Source organism: Oncorhynchus gorbuscha, linkage group LG15 (genome assembly GCF_021184085.1).
Source record: "Oncorhynchus gorbuscha isolate QuinsamMale2020 ecotype Even-year linkage group LG15, OgorEven_v1.0, whole genome shotgun sequence".
In the NCBI taxonomy this organism is placed as follows: Eukaryota; Metazoa; Chordata; class Actinopteri; order Salmoniformes; family Salmonidae; genus Oncorhynchus; species Oncorhynchus gorbuscha.
The window spans coordinates 5175559-5200859 of record NC_060187.1 but is presented as its reverse complement, the minus strand read 5'-3'; the positions used below and the strand labels follow the sequence as shown (position 1 = coordinate 5200859).

The following is a 25301-nucleotide window of genomic DNA, read 5'->3' as shown; positions in this document are numbered from 1 at the left end:
GTATTGCTGTCAGGCCACTGGTACTGCTATCAGGCCACTGGCTATCAGGTCACTGGTACTGCTATCAGGTCACTGGTACTGCTATCCGACTGACAGACAGCCAGGCCACTGGTACGGCTATCCAACAGTCTCTCACCTCAACTGTGTTCTCAAGCCTTATAACAGATTATGACTCAAATGCAAATTACGTTATGTAACCTGAATGACTCCCTTTGTCATATTCAGACTGAGAATAAATGACCTTGAGTGACTTGTGTGTTATGTTATGAGTGCAGGTTAGTTATTGGAGAACCACTAGACATAGTATTTCTTTAAAAAAAAAAATGTATCTCTGACTTGTGAACAATTGACCAGTATTTCTGTTCAGACAAGGTGCTGTAAATCTAGACGGGGAATAGTCTGCATTGTTCATGTCATAAAATCTTTGTTCTCACAGAAAGTGGTGATGTTCTCTCTGTTGTCTCCTGTAGTCCAGAGCGGACGGACAGACTCTTCTTTCTGATGTGTTCCGGAGGAGCAACCTAATGGAGAGCGATTACTTTGGCCTGGAGTTCCAGAACATGCAAATGAGCTGGGTAGGTACTCCACTAACTCTGCCTTGTTCTGGAACTTGATGAATGAGATCACTGGGACATAAGCTGTTTTGATGATACTCTACAGAAGGGAAAGTCCTAGAGGATCCTGGGAGTTTTACAAGTCAGTATTTTTCTCAGCTGCTCTCTAGACTTCAGACACATGGCATCTCCTTGCTCTGCAGAGTATTGGTTTGAATTTGTTTGTAAAGCACCCAAATAAAATGTTAAGAACTGGATGTTGTTGAAACATACAGTACTAGTCAAGTTTGTACACACCTACTCATTCCAGGTTTTTTTTACAAATTATTTCTGACTATTTTATACATCATAGAATAATAGTGAAGACATCAAACTATGACATAATACACATGGAGTCATGTAGTAACCAGTGCTAAACAAATCAAAATATAGTAGCAACGCTTTGCCTAGATGAGTTTTCCACACTTTTGGCTTTCTCTCAACCAGCTTCATGAGGTAGTCACCTGGAATGCCTTGTTAATTTGCGAAATTTCTTTCCTTCTTAATGCGTTTGAGCCAATCAGTTTTGTTGTGACAAGGTAGGGGTGGTACACAGAAGATAGCCCTATTTGGTAAAAAAACAAAACAAGTCCATATTATGGCAAGAACAGCTCTAATAATCAAAGAGAAATGACAGTGCATCATTACTTTAAGACATTAAGGTCAGTCATTGGGGAACATTTCTAGAACCGTGAGCGTTTCTTCAAGTGCAGTCGCAAAAACCATCCAGCTCTATGATGAAATTGGCTCTCGTGAGGACTGCCACAGGAAAGGAAGACCCAGAGTTACCTCTGCTGCAGAGGATAAGTTCATTAGAGTTTACCAGGCCTCAGAAATTGCAGCCCAAATAAGTTCTTCCGAGTTCAAGTAACCGACACATCTCCACATCAACGGTACAGAGGAGACTGCGTGAATCAGGCCTTCGTGGTCGAATTGCTGCAAAGAAACCACTACTAAAGGACACCAATAAGAAGAACAGACTTGCTTGGGCCAAGAAACATGAGCGAAGGACATGAGACCGGTGGAAATGTGTCCTTTTGGTCTGAGTCCAAATTTTAGATTTTTGGTTCCAACCGCCGTGTCTTTGTGAGACGCAGAGTTGGTGAAAGGATCATCTCCGCATGTGTGGTTCATGGAGGAGGTGTGATGGTGTGCGGGTGCTTTGCTAGTGACACTGTCGGTGATTAATTTAGAATTCTAGGCACACTTAACTAGCATGGCTACAACAGCATTCTGCAGCGATACTCAGTCCCACTAAGCGCAAACCAGATGGGATAATCATTTGTTTTTCATCAGGACAATGACCCAACACACATCCAGGCTGTGTAAGGGCTATTTGACCAAGAATGAGAGTGTTTTAGTGCTGCATCAGATGACCTGGCCTCCACAGTCACCCGACCTTAACTCAATTGAGATGGTTTGGGATGAGTCGGACCGCAGTGAAGGAAAAGCATCCAACAAGTGCTCAGCATATGTGACAACTCCTTCAAGACTGTTGGATAAGCATTCCAGGTGAAACTGGTTGAGAGAATGCCAAGAGTTTGCAAAGCTGTCATCAAGGAAAAGGCTGGCTACTTTGAGGAATCTCAAATAATAAAATATATTTTGATTTAAAACGGTTTTGGTTACTACATGATTCCATATGTTTTATTTCATAGTTTTGATGTCTTTACTATTATTATACAATGTAGAAAATAAAAACTTGAATGAGTAGGTGTGTCCAAACCTTTGACTGGTACTGTACATAAAAATGGCCTGGATGTGGTGTAAAAAAAATCCTTTCTTAATTAAGATCTATGAAAAGGAATCTCGGACCCATGGGAGACTGTTAGGATGTATGAAAAGGCATCTCGGACACATGGGAGACTGTTAGGATGTATGAAAAGGCATCTCGGACACATGGGAGACTGTTAGGATGTATGAAAAGGCATCTCGGACACATGGGAGACTGTTAGGATGTATGAAAAGGCATCTCGGACACATGGGAGACTGTTAGGATGTATGAAAAGGCATCTCGGACACATGGGAGACCGGTAGGATGCCTTGTTCAAAGAGGACAGACTCTGGGACGTTTTCGGACGCCTGCGAGGTTTACTGGATCCATCCTGTGGTCTGTCCAGGGGAGGTCTGCGGTTCAGTCGGATCACAGTTAAGACAATCTAACAGCCAACTTCTTCATAAATAAAAAAAAACGTATCACCCGTTACACATCTTTTCTGACCTGCTGTCAGATTTGTGAAAGGAGTATTGTCATGGAGACCATAGCAGTTGAGGTGCACTCGCTCTGAATCAATAACACCAGGACAAAGATGTGCTGTAGAAACTGTAGAGATGCTCCATAGTTTAGACCAGGGATGGGACATTGATGGGGGTGGGGGCCACAAAGTCATCATGAATGACCGTAGTGACCCGTGTCCATAGTGACCGTAGTGACCCGTGTCCATAGTGACCCGTGTCCATAGTGACCGTAGTGACCCGTGTCCATAGTGACCGTAGTGACCCGTGTCCATAGTGACCGTAGTGACCCGTGTCCATAGTGACCGTAGTGACCCGTGTCCATAGTGACCGTAGTGACCCGTGTCCATAGTGACCGTAGTGACCCGTGTCCATAGTGACCGTAGTGACCCGTGTCCATAGTGACCGTAGTGACCCGTGACCGTAGTGACCCGTGTCCATAGTGACCGTAGTGACCCGTGTCCATAGTGACCGTAGTGACCCGTGTCCATAGTGACCGTAGTGACCCGCGTCCATAGTGACCGTAGTGACCCGCGTCCATAGTGACCGTAGTGACCCGTGTCCGTAGTGACCCGTGTCCGTAGTGACCCGTGTCCGTAGTGACCCGTGACCATAGTGACCGTAGTGACCCGTGTCCATAGTGACCGTAGTGACCCGTGTCCATAGTGACCGTAGTGACCCGTGTCCGTAGTGACCCGTGTCCGTAGTGACCCGTGTCCGTAGTGACCGTAGTGACCCGTGTCCATAGTGACCCGTGTCCATAGTGACCGTAGTGACCCGTGTCCATAGTGACCGTAGTGACCCGTGTCCATAGTGACCGTAGTGACCCGTGTCCATAGTGACCGTAGTGACCCGTGTCCATAGTGACCGTAGTGACCCGCGTCCATAGTGACCGTAGTGACCCGTGTCCGTAGTGACCCGTGTCCATAGTGACCCGTGTCCATAGTGACCGTAGTGACCCGTGTCCATAGTGACCGTAGTGACCCGTGTCCGTAGTGACCCGTGTCCGTAGTGACCCCCGTGTCCGTGACCGTGACCCGTGTCCATAGTGAGTGACCCGTGTCCGTGACCGTGACCCGTGTCCGTGAGTGACCCCATGTGACCGTAGTGACCCGTGTGACCGTAGTGACCCGTGTCCATAGTGACCCCCGTGTCCATAGTGACCGTAGTGACCCGTGTCCATAGTGACCGTAGTGACCCGTGTCCATAGTGACCGTAGTGACCCGTGTCCATAGTGACCGTAGTGACCCGTGTCCATAGTGACCCGTGTCCATAGTGACCCGTGTCCATAGTGACCGTAGTGACCCGTGTCCATAGTGACCGTAGTGACCCGTGTCCATAGTGACCGTAGTGACCCGTGTCCATAGTGACCGTAGTGACCCGTGTCCATAGTGACCGTAGTGACCCGTGTCCATAGTGTCCATAGTGACCCGTGTCCATAGTGACCGTAGTGACCCGTGTCCATAGTGACCGTAGTGACCCGTGTCCATAGTGACCGTAGTGACCCCATAGTGTCCATAGTGACCGTAGTGACCCGTGTCCATAGTGACCGTAGTGACCCGTGTCCATAGTGACCGTAGTGACCCGTGTCCATAGTGACCGTAGTGACCCGTGTCCATAGTGACCGTAGTGACCCGTGTCCATAGTGTCCAGTGACCCGTGTGACCGTAGTGACCCGTGTCCATAGTGACCGTAGTGACCCGTGTCCATAGTGACCGTAGTGACCCGTGTCCATAGTGACCGTAGTGACCCGTGTCCATAGTGACCGTAGTGACCCGTGTCCATAGTGACCGTAGTGACCCGTGTCCATAGTGACCGTAGTGACCCGTGTCCATAGTGACCGTAGTGACCCGTGTCCATAGTGACCGTAGTGACCCGTGTCCATAGTGACCGTAGTGACCCGTGTCCATAGTGACCGTAGTGACCCGTGTCCATAGTGACCGTAGTGACCGCGTCCATAGTGACCGTGTCCATAGTGACCGTGGTGACCCGTGTCCGTAGTGAGTGACCCGTGTCCATAGTCCATAGTGACCGTCCATAGTGACCGTAGTGACCCGCGTCCATAGTGACCGTAGTGACCCGTGTCCATAGTGACCGTAGTGACCCGTGTCCATAGTGACCGTAGTGACCCGTGTCCATAGTGACCGTAGTGACCCGTGTCCATAGTGACCGTAGTGACCCGTGTCCATAGTGACCGTAGTGACCCGTGTCCATAGTGACCGTAGTGACCCGTGTCCATAGTGACCGTAGTGACCCGTGTCCATAGTGACCGTAGTGACCCGTGTCCATAGTGACCGTAGTGACCCGTGTCCATAGTGACCGTAGTGACCCGTGTCCATAGTGACCGTAGTGACCCGTGTCCATAGTGACCGTAGTGACCCGTGTCCATAGTGACTGTAGTGACCCGCGTCCATAGTGACTGTAGTGACCCGTGTCCATAGTGACCGTAGTGACCCGTGTCCATAGTGACCGTAGTGACCCGTGTCCATAGTGACTGTAGTGACCCGCGTCCATAGTGACTGTAGTGACCCGCGTCCATAGTGACTGTAGTGACCCGTGTCCGTAGTGACCGTAGTGACCCGTGTCCATAGTGAGTGACCCGTGTCCATAGTGAGTGACCCGTGTCCATAGTGACCGTAGTGACCAGACGTCCGTAGTGACCGTAGTGACCCGCGTCCGTAGTGACCCGCGTCCGTAGTGACCCGCGTCCGTAGTGACCCGCGTCCGTAGTGACCCGCGTCCGTAGTGACCCGCGTCCGTAGTGACCCGCGTCCGTAGTGACCCGTGTCCGTAGTGACCCGTGTCCGTAGTGACCCGTGTCCATAGTGACTGTAGTGACCCGTGTCCATAGTGACTGTAGTGACCCGCGTCGGTAGTGACCCGCGTCGGTAGTGACCCGCGTCCATACGCCCCCTCTTGCAAAACATTTCAACCCCCCCCCGTGACCTTGAAGAGAAACAATTGAACTTTTAAAGCACATTTCTTGCATTTTGCTATAGGGTGGAGGCAAATGTTAGCAACCGGCCCCACCCTGGTTGGTAATTTGCTTACTACACATTTAGATAGCTGGCCGCTAGACTCATTTACCAATGTAAAAAGAAAATGTGCTGACAATGTGCTAGTTAAGTGACTCGGTGACATAACGACATACTGGTGATGCACAACCACATGTTATTTTTGGTTTGTACCTTGTGTTCCACTATTCTAACTCTCAACAATAAGTTGAGACCCCGACGGAGTTTGTGCATACACACAAAAGGGGGCTGCCAGTCGTCCATCCCTGGTTTTGACCTTCCACAATTTGTAAGTGATCTTGATGTCCTTTCCTCACCTAAGGTCGAAAGTTATCCCGGGTGGCTGTTGTCTTAACGACACTGGACTCCTGCTGTCCTGTGTCCTTTCATATAGAGAGAAGCTGAGGACTGCTATAGAGGTGTGAACTGTGTAGGAATAGAAGGAGCATTCCTCTCTCCGTCATGCCCCGGATGTGATGAAGGGAGAGGGGCGGGGGCTGGGGAGGGGCCTCCGCAATGTGGCTATGGAGCCAACCCTCAAATACTCCCGAACCCCGCCCCTCAACTGTCACTCACAGCATCCACCACTGTCACCAAGGCAGCCATCTACATAGCTGTGGTCCCATCACGCCTGCATTATGACTGTTGAACAGTACTTTCTCTTGGACCCACTAGGCCACAAACAGCGCAGAGAGGAAGGACTATGTTTCCTAAGCTCTCAAGCATTCCTTTTTTAAATGATAATTAAGGCTCATCTGTAATTTTTAAACTTTTTTTTTTCCAGGTTTGGTTGGAACCCACAAAGCTTGTTGTGAAACAAGTGAAGAGTAAGTTCACACAGACATGGAGCATTTCAAACAGAACTGGACTTATTGTGAGGTGTAGTTTTTAACGTCTGTCTGCTTGTTTCAGGACCCATGAACACCCTCTTCAGGCTGTCCGTGAAGTTCTTTCCCCCTGACCCTGGTCAGCTGCAGGAAGAGTACACTAGGTCTGATTGTCCCTCACGCTCTCTGTGTCTCCAATGCCACCTTTATTTAGTGTTCTACTTGTGGTACACTTTATGGGGAATAGGGTGCCATTTGGGTCAAAAGTAGTGCACTACCTGGGGAATAGGGTGCCATTTGGGTCAAAAGTAGTGCACTACATAGGGAATAGGGTGCCATTTGAGACCTCCTCTGTGCCGTAGTCGCAATAAACATGAACAGGACAGCTGTGATACGATTTTAATTGTTAAGTCGTTATTTTTGCAAAAAGCTGATGACGTTGACGAGCTTAACCAGGCGTTATGGTTATTATTATAGAGGCCGATGACCAGATGTACACTATAAACACTATAAACTAAAGTCCTGACCTGTGTTTACACACGTGCATTTAGGAAAGTATTCAGACCCCTTCACTATTTTCCTCAAGTCCTGCCCCTGTTTCTCTAAAGTCCTGCCCCTGTTTCTCTAAAGTCCTGCCCCTGTTTCTCTAAAGTCCTGCCCCTGTTTCTCTAAAGTCCTGCCCCTGTTTCTCTAAAGTCCTGCCCCTGTTTCTCCCTGCCCCTGTTTCTCTAAAGTCCTGCCCTGTTTCTCTAAAGTCCTGCCCCTGTTTCTCTAAAGTCCTGCCCCTGTTTCTCTAAAGTCCTGCCCCTGTTTCTCTAAAGTCCTGCCCCTGTTTCTCTAAAGTCCTGCCCCTGTTTCTCTAAAGTCCTGCCCCTGTTTCTCTAAAGTCCCGCCCCTGTTTCTCTAAAGTCCCGCCCCTTTTCTCTAAAGTCCCGCCCCTGTTTCTCTAAAGTCCTAAAGCCCCTGTTTCTCTAAAGTCCCGCCCCTGTTTCTCTAAAGTCCTAAAGCCCCCCTGTTTCTCTAAAGTCCTGCCCCTGTTTCTCTAAAGTCCTGCCCCTGTTTCTCTAAAGTCCCGCCCCTGTTTCTCTAAAGTCCTGCCCCTGTTTCTCTAAAGTCCTGTTTCTCTAAAGTCCCGCCCCTGTTTCTCTAAAGTCCCGCCCCTGTTTCTCTAAAGTCCCGCCCCTGTTTCTCTAAAGTCCCGCCCCTGTTTCTCTAAAGTCCCGCCCCTGTTTCTGTTTCTCTAAAGTCCCGCCCCTGTTTCTCTAAAGTCCCGCCCCTGTTTCTCTAAAGTCCCGCCCCTGTTTCTCTAAAGTCCCGCCCCTGTTTCTCTAAAGTCCCGCCCCTGTTTCTCTAAAGTCCCGCCCCTGTTTCTCTAAAGTCCCGCCCCTGTTTCTCTAAAGTCCCGCCCCTGTTTCTCTAAAGTCCCGCCCCTGTTTCTCTAAAGTCCCGCCCCTGTTTCTCTAAAGTCCCGCCCCTGTTTCTCTAAAGTCCCGCCCCTGTTTCTCTAAAGTCCCGCCCCTGTTTCCTTCCCAACTACCGGTTGGCCCTAGACATGGAAACACGATTTCTCTAGTACACCAGGGCGTATACTTCAGTGTAACACACCGGTGTCCATATTGAAAAAGCAGCGTAAACTAAAACCCTGTGTGTGTGTTTCCCCCCAGGTACCTGTTCTCCCTGCAGATGAAGCGAGACCTGCTAGAGGGCAAGTTGAGCTGTACAGAAAACACCGCTTCCCTGCTGGCCTCACATCTCCTTCAATGTATGTCTGATGATACAGGCTTTTTTTCCGTCTAGTGTCGTAGAAAAACGATTACGCTTTATTTTGAAGAGCATGTACAGTATGTACTGATTATAACTGTGTTATGAAGTCTGTCCCTAAAGGCTACCCTTTCTATAAATTGTTATCAAATAAACAACAGTTACAGCTGCATTACATACACATTTATATTGACGATGGATAAATCTGATTTTGATGACCTTTTTAGTAGCATTATTAACATGGTGCTATGTTGCTGCATTTATAACACTGCCCCCGCCCCCCTCCCTCGCCTCCAATCACAGCGGAGATAGGGGACTATGACGACCTGGCGGACAGGGACTTCCTGAAGCTGAACAAGCTGCTGCCCAATCAGGAGAGGATACAGGAGAGGATCATGGAACTGCACTACAGACACCTGTGAGTCGCTTCGTCCTTCTGTCCTCTCCTCACACCCAGTGAAACTAACCTCTGTCCTAGCCTGGTCCCAGACCTGTTTGTACTGTACAACCAACTCCATTGTCTATCTGCATGACAATGATTATAGGAGTTGGCAAGACGACACAGATCTGGGACTAGTACTCTGTACTGCATACTCAGTCTGTGTTCATTTCGCTCCTTGCTATTGGCAGTGCGATTTCCACGTTGTGCTGACGACCGATATATATTGTCACCTCTTTCCAATGTTTTGAGAGGACATGAAAGGTCTTTTTTTGTTTAACTTCAACACTTCACAACATGAATGAATTTCCTCCTTGGAAGCAGGAGTATGAAAACGTCTTCGTCTCTCTACGTCATGAGTTACAGGTTTCTCTGACAGGTACATGCCAGTACTCCCCAGTAACCTCAGCCAGTGTCTTATCCGCCTGTGTCCTGAATGACACCCTCATCATATCACGTGTTTAGCAGATGTTATTGTGGGTGTAGCGAAATGCTTGTGTTTCTAGCTCCAACAGTGTAGTAATATATAGCAATTCTCAACAATAAACACAAACCTAAAAGCATAAGAATGGAATTAAGGAATATATATATATTAGGATGAGTAATATAGGAGTGGCATTGACTAGAATACAGTAGAATAGAATACAGTATATACATATGAGTAAGGCTAATTATGTAAACGTTATTAGAGTGGCCGGTGTTCCCCGGTAGTGGAGCGGCCGGTGTCCCCGGTAGTGGAGCGGCCGGTGTCCCCGGTAGTGGAGCGGCCGGTGTCCCCGGTAGTGGAGCGGCCGGTGTCCCCGGTAGTGGAGCGGCCGGTGTCCCCGGTAGTGGAGCGGCCGGTGTCCCCGGTAGTGGAGCGGCCGGTGTCCCCGGTGTCCCCGTGGAGCGGCCGGTGTCCCCGGTAGTGGAGCGGCCGGTGTCCCCGGTAAGTGGAGCGGCCGGTGTCCCCGGTAAGTGGAGCGGCCGGTGTCCCCGGTAAGTGGAGCGGCCGGTGTCCCCGGTAAGTGGAGCGGCCGGTGTCCCCGGTAAGTGGAGCGGCCGGTGTTCCCGGTAAGTGGAGCGGCCGGTGTTCCCGGTAAGTGGAGCGGCCGGTGTTCCCGGTAAGTGGAGCGGCCGTGGAGCGGCCGGTGTTCCCGAAGTGGAGCGGCCGGTGTTCTATGTATATAGGGCAGCAGCCTCTAAGGTGCAGTGTTACATAACTGGGTGGAAGCTGCCTAGTGATGGCTATTTAACAGGCTGCTGGCCTTGGGCTGTTTTTTTTCTCTCTCTCGGTCCCAGCTTTTATGCACCTGAACTGACCTCGCCTTCTGGATGATAGCGGGGTATTTGTATTTATTATGGATCCCCATTAGTTCCTGCCAAAGCAGCAGCTACTCTTCCTGTGGTCCTGCAAAATTTAAGGCAGTTTATACATTTTTAAAACATTACAATACATTCACAGATTTCACAACACACTGTGTGCCCTCAGGCCCCTACTCCACCACAACCACATCTACAGTACTAAATCCATTCGTATGTTATCATGTGTGCGTGTGCATGTGTCTGTGTCAAATGTTTGTGTTGCTTCACAGTCCCCGCTGTTCCATAAGGTATATTTTTTATCTGTTTTTTAAAATGTAATTTTACTGCTTTCGTCACTTACCTGATGTGGAATAGAGTTCCATGTAGTCATGGGTCTATGTAGTTCTGTGTGCCTCCCATAGTCTGTTCTGGACTTAGGGACTGTGAAGAGACCTCTGGCATATCTTGTGGGGTATGCATGGGTGTCTGAGCTGTGTGCCAATAGTTTAAATGGACAGCTCGGTGCATTCAACTTGTCAACCTCTTATAAATACAAGTAGTGACGAAGTCTATCTCTCCTCTACTTTCAGCCAGGAGAGATTGACATGCATATTATTAATATTAGCTCTCTGTGTATGTCCAAGGACTAGCCGTGCTGCCCTGTTCTGAGCCAATTGGCATTTTCCTTAGTCCTTTTTTTGTGGCACCTGACCACACAACTGAACAGTAGTCCAGGTGTGACAAAACTAGGGCCTGTAGGAGCTGCCTTGTTGATAGTACTGTTAAGAAGGTAGAGCAGCTCTTTATTATGGACAGACTACTCCCCATCTTAGCTACTACTGCATCAATATGTTTTGACCATTTGACCATGACATCTCGACTTGCTCAATTTCCACATGATTTATTACAAGACTTAGTTGAGTTTTAGGGTTTAGTGAGTTTTTTTCCAAATGCAATGCTTTTAGTTTTGGACATATTTAGGGCTAACTTATTCCTTGCCACCCACTCTGAAACTAACTGTAGCTCTTTGTTGAGGGTTGCAATCATTTTCAGTTGCTGTAGTAGCTGAAGTGTATAGTGTTGAGTCATCCACATACATAGACACTCTGGCTTTACTCAGTCAATGGCATGTCTGTAGTAAAAATTTTAAAAAAGCAAGGGGCCTAAACAGCTGCCCTGGGGAATTCCGGCCGTGGCTCCGAGTTTTTGTTGTCCTGCAGTCCCCTTGTCAAAACAAGTGCACTATATAGGGAATAAGGTGCTATATGGGACGCAGACTCATATGGCACCTTATGAAGCTGAACCCAAGATGCATTTGTTTTAGCTGTTTCAGATCGTCTGCTTCACCTCCGGCACTGAACGTCTTATTGTTTGAAGCCAATGTCCCGGAGTCATCTTGGACATAGACTTTTTCGTTTTTCGTTTGTTTTACAAGTGGTTCAGGCAGCACGAAATTGCTTTGAATAGCTTGATAATAAGATTACAAACAATGTTTATTTGGATATCCATAAACCTGTGTTAATGTTCCTTTTTAGGTAAAAAGTGATCTCAGATATTTCTGCTGACATGGACACTTTCAAAAAAATCGCACATAAAACGTAGTCAATAGACAACTAAATGTGACTGTGTCTCTGGGAGGAGTTGAGTCTGGTAGCTGTTCAGAATTCAAATGGCTCTTCGTGGTAATCTGGGTGTTCTAGCTCACTACCCTTTCCCACATTTTCAGCCTGCCTGTTCAAACACCCTTCCTTGAGCTTCTAGTGGCTTTCCACTCCTTTTCTATAGACTGTGGTCCTTCTGAGCCCTGGTTAGAAGTAGTGCACTATAAAGGAAATAGGAGTGCATTTAGAATGCACACTGCCTCTCCTCTTCTCTCCTCAGAGTGACAATAGGCAGGTTTCCATTGACCCAGGTTTATTCCCCAAAAGCAATGTTGCAGAAGAAATCTTTGCATCATATGCAATGGACAGATGTATAGGATATATATATATTTTTTAAGATCAACAAAAATGTTATGTGACCAATGGGTGTCTTAACTTCTTCACAATTATAACACTATAGCACTCCACTAAACTTAATTCCAAATAGGTACTGCTTGCTAAATAAAACATTTTCCACAATTTAAAAAACATTTTTTGGTTTATTTGCAGGACAAGGATCATCCTGACTTTCTAAAATGCTTGAATTCCTTCGACTTGCTTTTCTGGTTGGCCTGGAACGCAAGTTTCACCATCCAAATCTTCACCATGTCCCAGGTTGTGGTGATACGTTGGCACATGACAATTATTAAAACTTGGCCAACCATTTCTTGCATTCTATCCCATGCTGACTTTCGCCGGCTGTTTGAGACATGAAACAGGCAGGTGGGGAGGGCATACAGGCTGTCTCCACTTTATTAATGTAACTGATAGGTGGGGAGGGCATACAGGCTGTCTCCACTTTATTAATGTAACTGATAGGTGGGGAGGGCATACAGGCTGTCTCCACTTTATTAATGTAACTGATAGGTGGGGAGGGCATACAGGCAGTCTCCACTTTATTAATAAACTGATAGGTGGGGAGGGCATACAGGCAGTCTCCACTTTATTAATAAACTGATAGGTGGGGAGGGCATACAGGCAGTCTCCACTTTATTAATAAACTGATAGGTGGGGAGGGCATACAGGCAGTCTCCACTTTATTAATGTAACTGATAGGTGGGGAGGGCATACAGGCAGTCTCCACTTTATTAATGTAACTGATAGGTGGGGAGGGCATACAGGCAGTCTCCACTTTATTAATGTAACTGATAGGTGGGGAGGGCATACAGGCAGTCTCCACTTTATTAATGTAACTGATAGGTGGGGAGGGCATACAGGCAGTCTCCACTTTATTAATGTAACTGATAGGTGGGGAGGGCATACAGGCTGTCTCCAATGTATTAATTTATTTAAAAATCCATGTAATTAGGTGTGGAATTGTTACGTCATGCTGTTTTTATGACGCAAGACCGTGAGACGGAAACTCGCCCTGGCAGGCTATTGACCACTTTATTAATTAACTGATAGGTGGGGAGGGCATACAGGCAGTTAGGCCGTGAGACGGAAATAAACTGATAGGTGGCAGGCTACTTTATTAATGTAACTGAAGACCGTGAGACGGAAATAAACTGATAGGCCCTGGCAGGCTATTGAGGGCGCAAGACCGTGAGACGGAAAGGCTGCCCAAGCAGGCTATTGATGCAAGGCCGTGAGACGGCAAAGGCTGCCCTGGCAGGCTATTGACGCGAGACCGTGAGACGGAAACTCGCCCTGGCAGGCTATTGACGCAAGACAATGAGACGGAAACTCGCCCTAGCAGGCTATTGATGCAAGACCGTGAGACGGAAACTCGCCCTAGCAGGCTATTGACGCAAGACCGTGAGACGGAAACTCGCCCTAGCTGGCTATTGACGCAAGGCCGTGAGACGGAAACATTCTACATGTAGACAACAAAATCAGTGGACAAGTTAATGGAAACATAACCTAGGAGCTGCTACATCAATAGCTATCTCCCCCCTCTGGCTGTTGGGGAGGACGCTCTGGCTGTTGGGGAGGACGCTCTGGCTGTTGGGGAGGACGCTCTGGCTGTTGGGGAGGACGCTCTGGCTGTGTCCCATATGGCATTCTATTCCTTAAATAGGGCTTAAGGGCCCTGGTCAAAAGTAGTGGACTATACTGGGAATAGGGGGCCATTTGGGACTCAGACTATGGCTTGTGCATGGCTCCTAGCCTCCTCCCTAGCACCCTGATCTAATCCCCCTCGTGTCAGGCCAGGCTATTTGATTAGCCAGACAGCCAGGAAGGGAGAGGAGGAGGGGGGGCAGGGGGAAGAGGGGTGGAGGAGGGGCATAAGGAGATTTCACAGCTTAAAGGATGAACAAAATTAGAATGCTGGGTGACGATCTGGCATACTGCCACCCTACTAACCAAAGACGAGCATCATGATTAGTTTGTACACACACGCGTGCGCTCTACTAGAAAACATTGAGATGATTGGCGATTGGATGGCTTTCCTCTTCTCCAACATGCTGTTAGTCAAACATTTTGACATGTTTTCATTTAAGTCCTTGTAAGAGGTTAGGGCTGTGGAGCGGAGCTTTCGGGGGATTTATAGTCATTGTATTTATTTTTATTGCTAGAGTCACTCTTCGTCTCAGGAGAATCACCACAACTCATGTTGACACACGTCAGCCATTTTGTAAGTTCAACAGCCAGCCAGCCGTTCTCTCTGATCTTTCTATAGGTTGTAATACCAAGTAGACTGTTAATATTCAGTTTATCCACATCCTCGCTCATAGGAGACAAATTCATAAATAAGACCAATAAAGTGAGCCAGAGATGGAACTGACGAATAGACAATCTTGTTTGCAAAGACAAACTTCCACTGACCTGAAGTGAACGTAACTCAACTTCCCCTGTGTGTCCCCCCCCAGTGGGCAGACTCCAGCCGACTCAGACTTTCAGGTTCTGGAGATCGCCCGTAAACTGGAGATGTACGGCGTCCGTTTCCACCCAGCAGCCGACCGCGAGGGAACGAGGATCAACCTGGCCGTGGCTCACATAGGCCTGCAGGTCTTCCAGGTGACTTGTAGTTCTACTGCTGACACACACACACACACACACACACACACACACACACACACACACACACACACACACACACACACACACACACACACACCTCGCTCCACCTCTGAGAATGCACCCGAGGCCTCATCTACACAGGTTTCAGATTTTTTTTGTCTTCGGTCTCATTTTTCTCCCAGGGTAACACCAAAATAAACACCTTCAATTGGTCCAAGATCCGAAAACTGAGCTTCAAGAGGAAACGCTTCCTGATCAAGCTATACCCAGAGGTTCATGTGAGTACTGTATTTCTGTCATCAAAGCATTGGAGGCAATCAACAGTTGAAAAAAAAATGAAGTGTTCTCGCTTGTCCCTGTTTTGGTAAAAAAACTGAGGGATGGGGCTGGAGAAATGTAACCAGTCTCAAATTTATAGACCAAGCTTTGGATGAAAACATTGACCATCCATGATTTATTTATTTCACCTTTATTTAACCAGTTAGGCAATTTGAGAACAAGTTCTCATTTACACTTGCGACCTGGCCAAGATAAAGCAAAGCAGTTCGACAGATACAACGACACAGAGTTACACATGGAGTAAAACAAACATACAGTCAATAATACAGTATAAACAAGTCTTATATACGATGTGAGCAAATGAGGTGAGAAGGGAGGTAAAGGCAACAAAAAAGGCCATGGTGTCAAAGTAAATACAATATAGCAAGTAAAACACTGGAATGGTAGATTTGCAGTGGAAGAATGTGCAAAGTAGAAATAAAAATAATGGGGTGCAAAGGAGCAAAATAAATCAATCAATGAAATACAGTAGGGAAAGAGGTAGTTGTTTGGGCTAAATTATAGGTGGGCTATATACAGGTATGATATCAACATTATAGTTTTAATCATGTTTAATGTTGGCATTTTACTTGTATCATTAATTCATAAGTCCAAAGATTGATGTAGCATCTGCAGATTCAACACAAATTGGCTAATTGGGTGTCATCCAGAGTGTCTGGTGTTGTTCTCTACCCTGTACAAGAAAAAAGCAGAAATCTGTCTTTACAAATCTATGTAAAGGGATTTGTGTTTTTTTATCCTCAAGGTCTGTGCCAAGTTTGAACCAAATACAGGGCTTTCGGAAAGTATTCAGACCCCTTGACTTTTTCCACATTTTGTTACGTTACAGCCTTATTCTAAAATTGATGAGTGGAATTTTTTTTAACATTTTTTTTTTATCCATCTACACACAATACCCCCACAATGACTAAGTTAAAAACAGGTTTTTATAATTTTTTGCAAATATCACATTTACATAAGTATTCAGACCCTTTACTCAGTACTTTGTTGAAGCACCTTTTGGCAATGATGTTACAGCCTTGAGTCGTCTTGGGTATGATGCTACAAGCTTGACACATCTGTATTTGGGGAGTTTTCCCCCTTCTCTGCAGCTCCTCTCAAGCTCTCAGGTTGGATGGGGAGCGTCTCTCCAGAGATGTCCGAACTGGTTCAAGTCCGGTCTCTGGCAGGGCCACTCAAGAACATTGAGACTTGTCCTGAAGCCACTCCTCTGCATTGTCTTGGCTGTGTGCTTTGGGTTGTTGTCATTTTGGAAGGTGAACCTTCACCCCAGTCTGATGTCCTGATCGTTCTGGAGAAGGTTTTTCTCAAGGATTCCTCTGTACTTTGCTCTTCATCTTTCCCTCTATCCTGACTAAAGGCCTGATTGGTGGAGTGCTGCAGAGATGGTTGTCCTTCTGGAATGTTCATCTCCTCAGAGGAACTCTGGCGCTCTGTCAGTGACCATCAGTTTCCTTGGTCACCTCCCTGACCAAGGCCCTTCACCCCCTATTGCTCAATTTGGACGGGTGGCCAGCTCTAGGAAGAGTCTTGGTGATTCCCAACTTCTCCATTTGAGAATGATGGAGGCTACTGTGTTAATAGGACCTTCAATGCTGCAGAAATGTTTTGGTACCCTTCCCCAGATCTGTGCCTCGACACAATCCTATCTCGGAGCTCTACGGACAATTCCTTCGACCTCATGGCTTGATTTTTGCTATGGGACATGATATAGACAGGTGTTTGCCTTTCCAAATCATGTCCAATCAATTTAATTTACCACCAGGTGGACTCCAATCAAGTCGAAGAAACATCTCAAGGATGATTCATGGAAACCGGATACACCCGAGCTCAATTTCAAGTCCCATAGTGACGGGTCTGAATAGTCATATAAATGTTTTAAAAATATATATTTTAATACATTTGCAAACATTTATATATATATTTAAAAAAACTGTTTTCATTTGGTCATTTATAGGGTCATTTGGTCATTTATAGGGTCATTTGGTCATTTATAGGGTATTGTGTTTAGATTGAGGATTTTTATTCCTTTTAATCCAGTTTAGAATAAGACTTGTAATGTAATAAAATGTGGGAAAAGTTCAAGGAGTTTGTGAATACTTTCCAAATACACCGTATATGTTTACGGCAAGTATTCATGAGTGTAAACGTTAGCATTCCACCATACAGTGGTTCTGTAGCTCAGTTGGTAGAGCATGGCGCTTGTAACGCCAGGGTAGTGGGTTCGATTCCCGGGACCACCCATACGTAGAATGTATGCACACATGACTGTAAGTCGCTTTGGATAAAAGCGCCTGCTAAATGGCATATTATTTTATTATTATTATTATATTGGACCACTTTGGGAATAACTGTTTTTTAAATTTAATTCCTGCTTTCAACTGTCTTCTGGGAAGACGTGTACATATTGTTCGATATTTGAATTTAATTTTTAAAATTAAAGGCCATATTTGAATTGCAGGGGCCTCATCAGGATACCCTGGAGTTTCAGATGGTCAGTCGGGACCAGTGCAAGATCTTCTGGAAGAATTGTGTGGAACATCACTCGTTCTTCCGCCTCTTGGATCAGCCGCAGCCCAAGTCCAAAGCCATTCTCTTTAGTAGGGGATCGTCGTTCAGATACAGGTATCTCTGCTTTCTGCTGAAACATATGGAGGTAGATTTTGTTTAAAATTTAAAACAATATATATATTTTTAAATGGACGTTATGTTGAGGTAAAATATTCACTGATGTGAAGTGTAACCATGGAGTGTACAGCTTGAACCCATAGGAGACTCTATGGCTCGTGCTGTTGTTTGATGGTGTTGTGACTCTTTCTGGTTTAGTGGGAGGACCCAGAAGCAACTAGTGGAATATGTGAAGGACAGCGGAGCAAGGAGGACACCCTATCAGAGGTGTGTGACTCTCTCTGTCTCTGGTCTCTCTGTCTCTGGTCTCTCTGTCTCTGGTCTCTCTGTCTCTGGTCTCTCTGTCTCTGGTCTCTCTGTCTCTGGTCTCTCTGTCTCTGGTCTCTCTGTCTCTGGTCTCTCTGTCTCTGGTCTCTCTGTCTCTGGTCTCTCTGTGTCTTTGACCTCTGTTAAACTCTCATGTGGTTTCCTGTCTCTCTGTCAGGAGGAACAGTAAGGTGAGGATGTCGGCTCGCTCCCTGGCCCCTGATGTGCCAAAACAGGTCAGTGGGATTACCAAGACTAATGCATCTTTCTGACTGGGTCAGTGAGTGGTCTTTAAGTCAGGGTCAGTGAGTGGTCTTTAAGTCAGGGTCAGTGAGTGGTCTTTAAGTCAGGGTCAGTGAGTGGTCTTTAAGTCAGGGTCAGTGAGTGGTCTTTAAGTCAGGGTCAGTGAGTGGTCTTTAAGTCAGGGTCAGGGGGGGGGGTTTCCGACAGGCTAAAGCATTTTAGGAAGGAGTCGTTGGAGACTAATGGATCCCTCTCTCCCCATCTCTCCTCTTTCTTTCATGTCATTTCAGACTTTCTCGTTCAATGACAGCCTGCGGGCGCCAGGTTCCCCATCCTCTGCGACCGGGTCCTTCCACTCCATACAAGTCTTCAGCTCCCCCACACGGCTGGAGCCCCAGGCCCAGTCTCCACAGCCTCCTCCCCAGAGCCAGGCCCAGTCTACACAGAGCCAGGCCCAGTCTACACAGCCTCCTCCCCAGAGACAGGCCCAGTCTACACAGCTTCCTTCCCAGCAGCAACAGACCCAGCTCCTGCCCCCACAGCTGGCCAGGCCCTCCAGCCCCCCAGCGAAGGAGGACCCCCACAAGGCCACCGACATCCCCCCATGTCACCACGCCTTCTCACAAGGTGCCCCAAGTTCCCCGGCGGCAGGAGACTGCAACCCCTCGTCTGTGTGTGTAGAGAGTAGAGCTTCCCATCCGCAGCAGCAGCCCTCCCAAAATGGCAATGAGGATAGTGAGCAGGGTGGGGGATGGGGGTCGAGGTGCAGGGAGGGGGAAGGGGGGGAGGCGAGAGTGTTCCTCTCAGCTGATGTGTTTGAGGCGGAGCTTCTCCGAGCCAGGCAGAAGCCCCTGTTCCCATTGGCTAACACCCAGCTCCATGTCACAGAGGAGTTCATAGATGACGACCCCACTGAGATGTCGTTCTACGGTGGTGGGGCCGAGGCCTATTACGGCTATGAGGAGAAGTGGGGTCAGTATGGCTGTTATGGGGAGGGTGGTTATACAGAGGGTGGTGGTGGTGGTGGGGACCTCACTAAAACCAGGGGTGTCCGTCTGGGTCTGGAGGACCTGAACAGCAACGCTAACCTCTTCTCTGACCACAGTGTTGTTGGTCGCTCCGAAACCAGCTCTCTGGTTAACAACAGGTCGGAGTGTAGTTCCCTTGACAACCTGGGGCTTAGTTCCGTAGGTGACTCCCGGTCTCTGGGCTTCGACGGGCCAGACTTCTCCTCCTCCCTCCGCCTCCCGGGCTCTGACAACCCGTCTGAGGCTAGCTCCATGGTTAACTTCCCGGCGTACTCAGTCCGCTCGGAAACGAGCTCGGCGGTGCAGTTCAGCGACCTATTGGAGCAACTGGAGCACCTCAGCTATCCTCCTACGACCACGGAGGGGTCGGCTAACGGCAGCGACGATTCTGACTCTGACTGGGGTTCAGACAGCGGCCTGCCCCCTGAGCAGAATCTGTTCTATAGCAATCCCCTAGCCGGAGGGCCAGGCGGGGTGGAGGGGTTCCTTCTGCAGTGTCATGACCTGCAGGCCCTAGCCCTGGGGGAGTCCTCTGGTGGACCCCCACATTAACATGTAGGCAGTCACTCTACTTACTTAGCTAACGTTACACAATATTATTGTGGTTTTGGCGACGATTTGAATATTCGCGGAACATTTTGAATCAGATTTGAATCTTTAAGTTTTGTGATTTGGGGAACGGCACCAATTCTGACTCATTTGACCTTTACTAGCCAGCCAGTCACATTTGACCTTTACTAGCCAGCCAGTCACATTTGACCTTTACTAGCCAGCCAGTCACATTTGACCTTTACTAGCCAGCCAGTCACATTTGACCTTTACTAGCCAGCCAGTCACATTTGACCTTTACTAGCCAGCCAGTCACATTTGACCTTTACTAGCCAGCCAGTCACATTTGACCTTTACTAGCCAGCCAGTCACATTTGACCTGTTTTAAACAGATCAATTGTAGCACTTACCCAGACATCCTACCTACTAATGACTGTTCTCCCTCTAGCTCTGCTTTTGGGTGCTGGCCATGCTTGTGTTATTGAAACAAGATATTTTAAGACTCTTTTTATGCCTCATAACAGTGGTCTGGCATTACAGCCATCAGCTCACGTTGCATCGCACGGCTCAGTAACAGTAAGAGCACAATACTGAAGTCCTAAGTGGTCGAGTGCAGGGATAGAACGAATATAATATTGCTTGCCTATGTGGCTTTACTTTATAACTGGAGAGTTATTTGATGAGATACGGTTGCTGTTATTATCCCCCTGGCATACAGCAATTGCTCTAAAGTTGTTTGTGGTTTTGAATCTGTCGGTACCATTATGGTGACTCTATTCTTTGTCCGGTCTTCCGTACCACTACGCTACACAGTCTTTGACCGTGCGTTAGGCATTTTAGCCTTTATGTCACAGCTCTATAGTGTTAGGCATTTAGCCTTTATGTCACAGCTCTGTAGTGTTAGGCATTTAGCCTTTATGTCTCAGCTCTGTAGTGTTTTAGCCTTTATGGCATCTGTAGTGTTAGGCATTTAGCCTTTATGTCACAGCTCTGTAGTGTTAGGCATTTAGCCTTTATGTCTCAGCTCTGTAGTGTTAGGCATTTAGCCTTTGTCACAGCTCTGTAGTGTTAGGCACTTAGCCTTTATGTCTCAGCTCTGTAGTGTTAGGCACTTTGCATTTAGCCTTTGTCTCAGCTCTGTAGTGTTAGGCATTTAGCCTTTATGTCTCAGCTCTGTAGTGTTAGGCATTTAGCCTTTATGTCTCAGCTCTGTAGTGTTAGGCATTTAGCCTTTATGTCTCAGCTCTGTAGTGTTATGTCACAGCTCTGTATTTAGGCACTTTATGTCTCAGCTCTGTAGTGTTAGGCATTTAGCCTTTATGTCTCAGCTCTGTAGTGTTAGGCATTTAGCCTTTAGCATTTAGCCTTTATGTCACAGCTCTGTAGTGTTAGGCATTTAGCCTTTATGTCACAGCTCTGTAGTGTTAGGCACTTAGCATTTAGCCTTTATGTCACAGCTCTGTAGTGTTAGGCATTTAGCCTTTATGTCACAGCTCTGTAGTGTTAGGCATTTAGCATTTAGCTTTATGTCACAGCTCTGTAGTGTTAGGCATTTAGCCTTTATGTCTCAGCTCTGTAGTGTTAGGCATTTAGCCTTTATGTCACAGCTCTGTAGTGTTAGGCATTTAGCCTTTATGTCACAGCTCTGTAGTGTTAGGCACTTAGCATTTAGCCTTTATGTCACAGCTCTATAGTGTTAGGCATTTTAGCCTTTATGTCACAGCTCTGTAGTGTTAGGCATTTAGCCTTTATGTCACAGCTCTGTAGTGTTAGGCATTTAGCCTTTATGTCTCAGCTCTGTAGTGTTAGGCATTTAGCCTTTATGTCACAGCTCTGTAGTGTTAGGCACTTAGCCTTTATGTCTCAGCTCTGTAGTGTTAGGCACTTAGCACTTAGCCTTATGTCACAGCTCTGTAGTGTTAGGCACTTAGCCTTTATGTCACAGCTCTGTAGTGTTAGGCACTTAGCCTTTATGTCACAGCTCTATACTGTTAGGCACTTAGCCTTATGTCACAGCTCTGTAGTGTTAGGCATTTAGCCTTTATGTCACAGCTCTGTAGTGTTAGGCATTTAGCCTTTATGTCACAGCTCTGTAGTGTTAGGCATTTAGCCTTTATGTCACAGCTCTGTAGTGTTAGGCACTTAGCCTTTATGTCACAGCTCTATAGTGTTAGGCACTTTGCATTTCAAATCCTTAATATTTTACTTTTTTTTTTAAGGAAAATATGTCTTATGTTTTCAAGACCATGTGTTGCTTATTCAGAATAAGACATAAAAATGTATTGCGACGTGAATGTTGGGAGAAGCATATTTCTCCAGATGATTAGTATTGATAGTCTGTCATTCTGAAGAATATATTAGTTCACCTGTTGAGGTTCAATGCATGGATGCAGGTTTAGACTAAATCCAGCTTTGATTTTAAATATATAATTTTAAATATAATCGATTTTGATTCGGGGGATTCAGACTGTAGCCGTCTCTGTGATTTGAAAATATGTGTTCTTTGTCTAAATTTAACACCCCTGAAAGTAAATTAGATTTAACATTTTAACAGCACTTTTCATAATTTATAGTTTAGTATTTTACTAAAAAAAAAAAAATGTGTTTTTAAATAGTAGGCAACAATATGTGATTGTCACATGCTTTTTGTGAATCAGACATGATTATTTGTGTCATAGCACTCAGATCTCAGGGGTAGTAATGAAATCCATGCTGTTCCTTCATTAGTGTAACACAGTCTCGTAAATCCTTCATTGGCGTAACACAGTCCAGTAGTATGTCAGTGTATTCTCTCTCTGAGGTTATACAGGCCTCGGGGACTGTTATAACGTACAGATATCAAATCAAATCAAATCAAATTTATTTATATAGCCCTTCGTACGTCAGCTGATATCTCAAAGTGCTGTACAGAAACCCAGCCTAAAACCCCAAACAGCAAACAATGCAGGTGTAAAAGCACGGTGGCTAGGAAAAACTCCCTAGAAAGGCCAAAACCTAGGAAGAAACCTTTGAGGAACCGGGCTATGTGGGGTGGCCAGTCCTCTTCTGGCTGTGCCGGGTAGAGATTATAACAGAACATGACCAAGATGTTCAAATGTTCATAAATGACCAGCATGGTCAAATAATAATAAGGCAGAACAGTTGAAACTGGAGCAGCAGCACAGTCAGGTGGACTGGGGACAGCAAGGAGCCATCATGTCAGGTAGTCCTGGGGCACGGTTAGGGCTTATTCCTCAGAGATAAAAGAAAAAAATTAGAGAGAGCATATGTGGGGTGGCCAGTCCTCTTCCGGCTGTGCCGTGGAGATTATAACAGAACGTGGCCAAGATGTTCAAATGTTCATAAATGACCAGCATGGTTGAATAATAGTAAGGCAGAACAGTTGAAACTGGAGCAGGAGCATGGCCAGGTGGACTGGGGACAGCAAGGAGTCCTCATGTCAGGTAGTCACATGGTCCTGGGCCCAGGCCAGTTGAAACTGGAGCAGCAGCATGGCCAGGTGGACTGGGGACAGCAAGGAGTCATCATGTCAGGTAGTCCTGGGGCATGGTTCTAGGGCTCAGGTCCTCCGAGAGAGAGAAAGAAAGAGAGAAGGAGAGAATTAGAGAACGCACACTTAGATTTACACAGGACACCGAATAGGACAGGAGAAGTTCCAGATAAACAAACTTAGCCCCCCGAAATATAAACTATTGATAAATACTGGAGGCTGAGACAGGAGGGGTCAGGAGACACTGTGGCCCCATCCGATTTGAAAATACAGGAAGGATATTTGCCAAAACAGCCCCCACACCACTAGAAAGGAAATCTTCAACCACCAACTTACCATTTGAGACAAGGCCGAGTATAGCCCACAAAGATCTCCGTATTTTACCACAAAACCCAAAAAAAGAGCCCCAGCAAGTGCCCCCGTTTTTAGAGGCAGAGAATCCCAGTGGAAAAAGGGGAACCGGCCAGGCAGAGACAGCAAGGGTGGTTCGTTGCTCCAGAGCCTTTCCGTTCACCTTCCCATCCTGGGCCAGACTGTCAATCATGACCCACTGAAGAGATGAGTTTCAGTAAAGACTTAAAGGTTGATTATTTGTGTCACTGACATGGGTAGGCAGATCTTCCATAAAAATGGAGCTCTATAGGAGAAAGCCCTCCTCCAGCTGTTTGCTTAGAAATTCTAGGGACAACACAGTCCTCCTTCATTGACCGTAACGTAGTCCAGGTAGTATGGCAGGACCAAATCAGAGAGGTAGGTAGGAGCAAGCCCATGTAATGCTTTGTAGGTTAGCAGTAAAACCTTGAAATATAGCACACTGCTGCTAAAGATAGAAATTCAACATTATTTGCATCCCAAATGACACCCTAATCCCTACATAGTGCACTACTTTTGACCAGAGCCCTATGACACCCTATTCCCTACATAGTGCACTACTTTTGACCAGAGCCCTCCTATAAAGGCACTACAATGTGCGTTTTTTTTTTATAGAGCCTTTATATCATGCTACTACTGTCTTGGAAGATTTTGTTCCATTGAGACATCTGCTGGTCCATAATAACCTGGACTTTCCTGTCCGTTAGTGAGTAACGGAGTAACTGGGGTTCATGTAAGGTACTGGGTTAAGAGTATTAGGCCACATCGTTCTGTCGTTCTGCCCCTGAACAAGGCAGTTAACCCACTTCCTAGGCCGTCATATCGCAGAGGGTTTATTTTTAACGTCCTGTTGAGATTTATTAAGAAAAGACGTAGATGACTGAAACGGGGACACAAGCACATTGTAGATTTGAGTTGGATTTCAGTTAAAAAGAATGCAGGCAGTGTTCTGCTGAGGCAGTGTTCTGCTGAGGCAGTGTTCTGCTGAGGCAGTGTTCTGCTGAGGCAGTGTTCTGCTGAGGCAGTGTTCTGCTGAGGCAGTGTTCTGCTGAGGCAGTGTTCTGCTGAGGCAGTGTTCTGCTGAGGCAGTGTTAATCACACCACAGCCAACAACGTGAATGTACTGTTAACAAACCCATGTAACAAAATATAACGTTTCTCCTTCAGTAATAACAGTAGCTTGTATGCCAATAGATTACAAACTGTTTTAGATGTCTTTTTAAATGTACTATAAGCAAAGGTAGAAGCCCTCAGTAAACAGTAAGGAGCATTTATTCCTTCAGTGGAAATCATGGGGAATCAATGAAGTTCTTAACAGTGTCACCATATCATTGTACAGGAAGTGATAAAAAAAAAAAAACTCCTTGTATCTGTTACTTTCATCTGATCGTTTACTATAAACATGTTGCGTGAGATTTTATACACAGTCTATATTGACTTCCTGTAGCTGCGTCTGAGGCACTTCAAGACAATAACACTAACAGCCGCAGGAAACGAGGGACATTCGTCACTTTGGTCCTTAATCTTGTCACTTTTTATATAACCTGCCATTTTGAGATTCATCTTAGCAGTTCATTTTATTATGATTT

General features: G+C 46.5%; 1 protein-coding gene across 5 annotated transcripts in view; it reads left to right on the top strand.

The window, feature by feature from the left end:
- farp2 (FERM, RhoGEF and pleckstrin domain protein 2) overlaps window positions 1-25301 on the top strand; it is a 97980-nt gene that overhangs the window by 29536 nt on the left and 43143 nt on the right. For all 5 annotated transcript variants that reach the window (XM_046299957.1, XM_046299956.1, XM_046299960.1 and 2 more), the window contains exons 3-13: window positions 471-575; window positions 6627-6669; window positions 6755-6833; window positions 8334-8431; window positions 8734-8848; window positions 14607-14754; window positions 14940-15035; window positions 17558-17721; window positions 17923-17991; window positions 18209-18266; window positions 18564-18900. In XM_046299957.1, coding sequence (XP_046155913.1) covers window positions 471-575; window positions 6627-6669; window positions 6755-6833; window positions 8334-8431; window positions 8734-8848; window positions 14607-14754; window positions 14940-15035; window positions 17558-17721; window positions 17923-17991; window positions 18209-18266; window positions 18564-18900 — 1312 coding nt within the window. The remainder of the gene's footprint in view (window positions 1-470; window positions 576-6626; window positions 6670-6754; window positions 6834-8333; window positions 8432-8733; window positions 8849-14606; window positions 14755-14939; window positions 15036-17557; window positions 17722-17922; window positions 17992-18208; window positions 18267-18563; window positions 18901-25301) is intronic.